The following is an 8,562-nucleotide window of genomic DNA, read 5'->3' as shown; positions in this document are numbered from 1 at the left end:
GGTGGGACTATAAAATGGTAGAGTCATTGTAAAAACAGTGTGTCAGTTTCTTCAAGAGTTAAACAGTGTTGCCATGTGACCCAAAAATTCCACTTCCATGATTATACCAAAGAGAACTGAAAATGTATTCACACAAAAATTTTCACATGAATGTCCATAGCAGCATTATTAATAATTAGTAAAAACAAGAGCATCTTGGAAGAAAGGAACCTTGATCTGTACCTTGCATGGAATGCACATATTAATCAATTTGAACCATAAACCTTAACATAGATGCTAAACTTATGCTGCTTCTAGGGAAAGATATCACAAGCAGAACATTTTTGCAGCCTTGGAGAAGGCCAAAGTTCTTAGACACAATAATATTCAATTTAAAAGGGAAAATAGATATATTTGATTCTGTCACACTTTAAAACTTCTACTCTTCTGAATACACCATCATTAAGAAAATGAAAAAAAAAAAAAACCCAAGCCACACACTGGGAGAAAATTTCACTCCTGGGTATTTACCACGGATAATTAAAAATATATGTTATTGTGCCTTGTACAGGGATTTATGTGATATCTTAATTCACAATCGCTCAATTGGGAACACCAAATGTTCATCTATCAGCAGATAAATGGAAGAACAAATATGGAGACTCAAACAATGTAATATTATTCAACAATAAAATAACTGCTGATACATACAAAAACAATGAATCTCAAACATTGAATAACAGTCGGACACAAAAGGTAATGTTATTATATGATTTCATTATGTAAGGATTAAAAACAAGCAAGTTATTAGTTTCTATGTCAGTATAACATTTGCCCCTGAAGGGCTTGGAGTGAATTTGAAAGGGGCATAAGGCAAGATTAATGTTCTATATGCTCATCTAGGTGTTGTGCAACCACATGTATGTGTTTGTCAATCTCATTCAAACAGATATAAGATCTGTGCGTTTCTTTGTATGAATTTTACCTCTATTTCAAAGAACATATAATAAAAGATTGTTTTATTATTATTATTTCCAAATTTGTTGTCATTCTGGCACTTTTCCCTGAGCACTTGGGCTGTGATCATCTCACTCAATACATCTAAGCATCTTTATGAGATCGTTATTATATCCCCTCACTAAGAGGCAGGAGGTCAGTATCAGAGATCCTGTGGCCCAAGACTATGCAAGTGGTGGGAACCAAAGTTCGTGCTAATTGTACCACAGCACACAGCATTTATGACTCTGGCTCTTTTGCTTGTTTGCATGTCAATTTATGTTTCCCTCTCCCATGCAATCAGCAACATGTCAGGGAAACTGTTTAATGTATTTCTGTACATACATAGAGGACAGAATCTGTTCAGCAGACTGTAGCAGGTAATTCTAGCTTCTCTGATGCTAAGGCCCCTAAGCCCATCATAACCTCTCCTTTCTAACTGCTGGGCTGGGAAAATAGAGCAGGTGGCTGAGCACAAGGTCTCTATTCTCTTGGGAAGGTAGCAGTAAAGAGAGACAGAGTTCTCATGCCACTATGACAAAGTCTCTAATCACACACCTACAGGCAACATGAAGACATTAAGACCTGATGGAGATTTTTCTTTCTTTCTTTCTTTCTCTTTCTTCCTTTTTCTTTCTTTCTTTCTTTCTTTCTTTCTTTCTTTCTTTCTTTCTTTCTTTCTTTCGCTTTCTTTCTCCTTCCTTCTTTTCCTTCCCTCCCTCCCTCCTTTCTTTCTTTCTCTCTCTCTCTTTCTTTCTTCTCTCTCCTTCCTTCCTTCCCTTGTTCCCTCCTTCCCTCCCTCCCTCCCTTCCTCTCTTTCTTCCTTTCTTCCTTTCTTTCTCTTTCTTTCTTTCTTTCCTTGCTTCTTTCTTTGCTTGCTTCTTTCTTTCTTCTTTCTTTCTTTCTCCCTTCCTTTCTTTCTTTCCTTCTTTCTTTCTTCTCTCTCCTTCCTTCCTTTGTTTCTTCCTTCCTTCCCTCCCTCCCTTCCTCTCTTTCTTCCTTCCTTCCTTTTCTTTCTTTCCTTCTTTCTTTTTCTTTCTTTGCTTGCTTCTTTATTTGCTTGCTTCTTTCTTTCTTTCTTTCTCTCTTTCTCTCTTTCTTTCTCTCTCCCCTTCCTTCCCTCCCTCCCTTCCTCCCCTCCTCCCTTCCCTCCCGCTGTCTCTCCCTCTCTCCTTCTCTCTCTCTCTTTCACTTTCTCCCTTCCTTCCCTCCTTCCTTTCTTTCTTCCTTTCTTCCTTTCTTTTTCTTTCTTTCCTTCTGTCTTTCTTTTTCTTTCTTTCTTCTTTCTTTCTATTTCTTCCATCAGGAAACAGTACTTTTATTGTACCTATGAGGCAAAGAAAACAACAACAAATGCTTTGCCGGAGTCATACAGCCAAAGAAATAGAACTAAAAGGAGAATTTATGATAAGCAATTGCTAATTCTCTACAATTTCTTCTTCACCAAGCTATTGTAGCACAGGGGCCATTCAGCTGTGTATGCATGTGCTGCATGTGTGTGAGAAGTGGAGATGGGTACCTGTGGGCCCACAGCACAACCACATACATATTTATTGGCTGATCTATACTAATTCTTAGCAATGACATACTTGGTAGATTTTACGACTTCATAATACACGCATAACCGGCTGCCTGGCTGTGGTGATGGACAAACATAGCTACACCTACTCTTTTGGCTCTTTTGATGAAGCTGACCTACTGACTTTCAAGCTGTTGGCTAGCTTAGGGAATGATTTGCTTCTCCTGGAAGACATCATGACTCTTAATAAACTTATGACTCCTTGGTTGTTGGTATGTGGGGCCCAGGATAACCCAACTCTGGGCCTATATGATCCATGGTTTTGAGGGTGGACAACAGTACCAATCTCTACTCTGAGTAGGCCTGTGTCATTCTGAAGCATTCATGTCCATCTGACCTATTCTGGCCCTACCAAATTTACTGCAGCATTAGACACCATCTTTAAGGTCTTATTGACCTCCTTTCTTTCTTTTTCCTTCCTTCCTTCCTTCCTTCCCTCCTTCCCTCCCTCTTTCCTTTCCTTTCCTTTCCTTTCCTTTCTGTCTCTCTCTCTCCTTTCTTTCTTTCTTCTCTTTCTCTCTCTCTCTCTTTCTTTCTTTCTTATTTCTTTCTTTTGAATGTCTACAATTTTGAGTCAGTATGTACTATGAAGATTGCTGTGTCAAACTTTTCCATGTTGCAGATGTGGGACTTAAGCTTGCAAGGAAGAACAGATTTAGGTAAAGATATACAGGTTATTATGGCAGAATTGGAACTAGAATCCAAATCTCTTATTCTTAGGCTTGTGATTTTCTCACTCCCCTATGTTGGCCTCTTCTCCTGAAGGTTTAGCTTTCTCTGGAAACTTTTTTAAAATAGAGGGGGAAACGGCAGCATAGGCAGCAAAATTTCCATTATGAGGACACCACCTGCCTCAAGATTCCTTTGACTGGTCCTCTGGCCTTTCCATCCACAGGTGACATTTTAACCCACTTGCTGTTACTGAAGTTGTGCAGATTTAACATATCACCTTTGGTGTAATTGCATCTCAATGGATACTGTAGGAGTAAGACATTCTTAAGCTAATTGAAGGGATGTGCTACTGTGGAATTGATCACCAGCAGATCAGGGACTTTCCCAGGGCCTGTTGCAATACATTTTCTCTTGTCTTTCTGGGATATTTTTAGTTCCTGGGGTCTTATTAGTACCAGGGTCATGAAAGCCTTTAGTGTTGGCCTCAGGTGGTAGACATGTGACTGGTAGACTGACAGCACCCTATTTTTAGTGTTGGTTTCTATCAATATATCTTGAAATGTGGCTTTGATTACTATTCTCCCTAGTGCTTCAAAAATATCCCTTTATTTTCTTTCAAAACCACTTATATTAGAAATGCCCTCAACCCCTTGAGCCACTAGGAATCCAGAGAAAACAGGAGTCAAAAGCAGATGAAGCAGAAAATGATCTCTTTATTGGAAGTTTGAAGGCGCTTCAGGTTAAGAAAGCCTAATTCAAGGAAGCATGGGCAGGTGGTGTCATCCATGGACCAAGAATCTGAAACTACACGGGAGTCTGCATCTCAGAAACATCACAGAATTCACTGAGGTCAACTGACACCTAGAGAGAAAGAAGAGAATCAGTGATGTGAGTATAGTAAAAAGTGAAGGGTGGGGATGGTAGCTGGGCCCCCTGTCCCCTTCAGCTCCAACTGTACCAGCCCTCTACTACTAGGATACCAGACCACTAGTTGCCAGCTGGGGCCACTGTTTCTACTGCTTGCCCTCTCTTCAAGTGCAGTGTTACTTACTGCAAAGAGGCAGGGAAGCACCATTACCCCTCTCAGGGCTTCAGTTTTCTTCTCCTGTTGTTGTAAACACCCAATTGGCCCATGAGATCCCTCACCATCTCTTGTGTCTCCCTTTCCATCTTCTCTTTCACAACATGAACAGGGATCTTTCTACATATCTCTTTCCTGTATTCTGAGAGGGAGGACTGATAGTCTTTGGGCTTGTGGTCTCTGAAGGAGCATAGATGAACCCTAACAGGGATGCAAGAACATTCACTGGTGTGCAGAAAGAAAACATTAACGGCTGTAATCCTTTATACTATATAGGAAAGAAATTGAGGTTTACTAATCTAAAGTATAAGAACTGAGAAGAGTATACCATAAACTTATAAATATGCATATGTAGTCAGTACATGTTCAAAAAAACCTTTAGCAGGTAGGCATATACAAAAAAAATTATTGAAGAATATTCAATTAAGGATAGGAATTCTAGGACCTCATGATAGGCCAAACATCCTTCTGTGCCACTACCAGACCCTCTCCTCACCAGGGAATGGGGAGGCTCATCTTCCTACCACTTGTTATACAGCACTTCTATTGGTGCGAACAATGGTTATCAATCCCACAAAAGTCCTGGAGAGTCCCCAACAATTCTAAACAATGAGAGAGATATCTCCCCTATTTGCTAAAAAAAAATTACCTTGATATTGGTCCATCCTTTCACATGGTTACTGAATGGTAGGTTTATGTAAATAATGGGTTTCGGTCGTTGTTAAGATGTTGTGCCGAATGACGATCACTGTCATCTTCCTGCTCTATGATTACAATATCCAATCCCCCATGAGATCCATGTTGGTGTCTGCCTTTTTGTTCATGACTGAGTAGGTCTTGTTCTCTATTTGTAGATTGGCCAGACTCTCCTTTTGCATTGTCACCATGCCATGGCTCTTGCTTAGGATTTGGTGCCTGGATTTGAGACTTGCCTGCTACTAGCTTTTCAGTTTGGCTATAAATACTGCTTTGGGATACATCTTTCTGCACACCATTTTCTCCATAGTGGAGTCGTTTTTCTTCCGTACTTGAAGATTGGTATGATATTTTATTTGCCTTTTGGCTATGCTCTTGCTCTTGACTGGGAATTGTTATCTGTTTTTGAGACTTGCCCTGTGCTTTCTCTTCAGTTTGGCTATAAATACTGCTTTGGGATACATCTTTCTGCACACCATTTTCTCCATAGTGGAGTCGTCCTTCTTCTGTACTTGAAGATTGGTATGATATTTTATTTGCCTTTTGGCTATGCTCTTGCTCTTGACTGGGAATTGTTATCTGTTTTTGAGACTTGCCATGTACTTTCTCTTCAGTTTGGCTATAAATACTGCTTTGGGATACATCTTTCTGCACACCATTTTCTCCATAGTGGAGTCGTCTTTCTTCCGTACTTGAAGATTGGTATATTTTATTTGCCTTTTGGCTATGCTCTTGCTCTTGACTGGGAATTGTTATCTGTTTTTGAGACTTGCCCTGTGCTTTCTCTTCAGTTTGGCTATAAATACTGCTTTGGGATACATCTTTCTGCACACCATTTTCTCCATAGTGGAGTCGTCTTTCCTCTGTACTTGAAGATTGGTATGATATTTTATTTGCCTTTTGGCTATGCTCTTGCTCTTGACTGGGAATTGTTGTCTGTTTTTGAGACTTGCCATGTACTTTCTCTTCAGTTTGGCTATAAATACTGCTTTGGGATACATCTTTCTGCACACCATTTTCTCCATAGTGGAGTCGTCTTTCTTCTGTACTTGAAGATTGGTATGATATTTTATTTGCCTTTCGGCCATGCTGTTGATCTTGATTGAGATTTTTTGTCTGGTGTTGATTCTTGTTATATACTAGGAGCTCATCTTGGGTAGAAAAAATGTCTTTGGATCCATGTTGGAGTTTGTCTTGGTGCGCAGGACAGAGTGAGGTTTGTACTTTACTTGAATGTTCCTCTCTCACTTCAACCACATTTTGGTAATGCCCTTTATTTTGATGAGAATTTTTAGTCTCACGTTGTTGTTTGTTAGCTAATAGCTCTTCAGTTTGGAGAACATAACTGCTTTGGGATCCACCTTGTTTTCTACCTTTTTGTGCACCAGAGACAGAAGTTTGTTCTTTACTTAGTCCATGAACCCACAGCCTTTCTTCTGTGTTTGAATATTGACTGGATATTCCCTTTCCAGATGGGCTATTCCCCTGATCTTGAGAAGGATTTTGTGTCCCATGATGAGCTTTGCCTCCTTTATGGTGTATAACTACCCTGTGAAAATGACCTTTTGATTTATCATAGTCTCTGCCTTCTTGTTTATTATGGAGCAGTTGTTGACTTCCACCTAGATGTCGTTCTGATTTTGTCGTCTCATGTAGGGCATTCAAATCATATTGCTGACTTTTTCGGGTCTGGTCATGATCATTGGCATCTACATGATATGTGTATTGAATAGAAAAACTGCCTTTGGATTCAGTTTGTTGCTTGCCTTTTTGTCCAGAATAGTGCTGGCCCTTTTGTCCATGTGGAAATTGGGAAGATTCACTTGGTAATCAGCCTTTTGATCCACCTGGTAATTGATAATAAGAATGTATGCATTCATTATCTCCAAAGCTCCCTTACAACTCTTACCCCCCACTTTTCCCCCAACAAATTATTGATATTTCTAGAAAAGCTGAAGCTTTGGGTGGAGAAAATCAATTCTCTTCAACGAGAAGAATCTGTGCGTAAACAGGTTACTGTTTGCACCCCAAATAATCTTAGATTATTAGCTGTCTGAGCAGCTTTCCCCAAGGCTTACCCTCTCCACTCACCTTTTTGTCCCATCACAGCTGCTTGCTTCTCCAAGATGAGGAGCAGGGAAAGTACGAAGATGATGTTGGGCTTCATCTTGCTTGGAAAACCTTGTCTGACAGCTGAGCGGACCTTGTCATTTATATCTTCCTTGAGTGAGTGTGCCATGGGTGGAGCTTAAATTACAAAAGGCACTGCCTTTTCTTAGCTTATCAGTAAATGCCAACTTCCTCACTCCTGCTGAGTGTGGGACAAAGTCAATGTCCCCAGCAACATAATGTCAAAGGCATTTTCTTCCTTCTGGCAGCCCCAGCAAATTTTTGTCAGTCCTTTTAGATCATCATGCCAGATCACTTTAATTTTACAGAATTATAGACAAAAGTAGGAAAGAGACTGGCTTCAGGCTACAAAAGCAATTGGTTTCTGAGAATGCCTTTATATTCTAAATGTGAGTTTCCCTTCATGATGCAATAATTTAAATACTCTATTTTAGATAGAACTCCATACTTCCTTTTGTTTTAAAAATGATCTTGAGACACGTTCTATTTTACCTAAGAATGAGCAATCATAGAAGTCCAATGACATAGAAGATAATGAAACATTATGGAATCCAAAGGAAGAAATTTTAAACAAGTAAATGGGGCACACCAATGTCAAATATGTCTGTCAAGTTCAACACAATAAAGACTGACATGTATCCAAAGTTTTTCTTAGTTGTTGCTAGTAACTTTAATGACAGATGAATACAATTGTGTTGGGTTGTCGGTTGAAGGATGGAGACCGGCTGCAACCTTCTCAGAAAGTCTGAATTCATGGTGGAGTGAGAGCTGAGGCTGTATCTGGAGGGTGAGGTAAGTTCCAGATGTGTTTTCAAAGGATGAAAGAATTTTAATATGCTTTCATGGTGATAGGAACAACTGTTGGAAAAAAAGTAAAAACGCTGGTTTCTAGATTGGGTTCTTTTCATGAAATCTACCTAAACAGCAGAATTTTCTTTTTAATTAAAAGAAGTTTCTACTTCAGTAGTAAACAGCTGAATCCCCAAACAGGCTGTGAGAAATATTTGCCACCATCAATGAATTGAATAATGTTTTGTGAGTGGACATGAAGCTAAAATTCCCACCTTTGGTAGAAGCATAGATTTTTCCAATTGTGATGACATCCTGAAAAGTCTAAAGAAACTTTCTTTACTTTGAGTCATAAAGACTTTGTTATGAGCAGACCACAGGAGAAGAAGAAAGCATCCCAACAGTGTCCCTGTGTACATTCAGAACACCTTGGAGGGTAGTGCTGGGGAAAGGATAGCTTGAAAACTTACTTTCAATTATTCTGTCTTAGAATCTTAACCTTCCTGTAGGCAATGCTCTATGGAAGGGGAAAAGAGAAGGGCCAACCACAGAAAAAAAGTGCTATGCTATCAAACATAAATCATGTGAGCTGCATGGTTTCTCTATGAGCCACTCTGAGATCTTACCAAATTTATCTCTT

At 39.5% G+C, this 8,562-nt stretch overlaps 1 protein-coding gene across 1 annotated transcript; it reads right to left on the bottom strand.

Moving 5' to 3' along the window:
* Window positions 1-4,995: 4,995 nt before the first annotated feature.
* LOC101137977 (semenogelin 1) lies at window positions 4,996-7,395 on the bottom strand. Its single transcript, XM_055373053.2, is given in 2 exon segments — window positions 4,996-6,850; window positions 7,095-7,395. Coding segments are annotated over 2 exon segments (1,998 nt in total). The 5' UTR covers window positions 7,243-7,395; the 3' UTR covers window positions 4,996-5,000.
* Between the last annotated feature and the right edge of the window lie 1,167 nt (window positions 7,396-8,562).

Source organism: Gorilla gorilla, chromosome 21, assembly GCF_029281585.2.
Source record: "Gorilla gorilla gorilla isolate KB3781 chromosome 21, NHGRI_mGorGor1-v2.1_pri, whole genome shotgun sequence".
Lineage (NCBI taxonomy): Eukaryota > Metazoa > Chordata > Mammalia > Primates > Hominidae > Gorilla > Gorilla gorilla.
The sequence above is the reverse complement of the archived record's forward strand: the minus strand, read 5'-3'. Positions and strand labels throughout refer to the sequence as shown.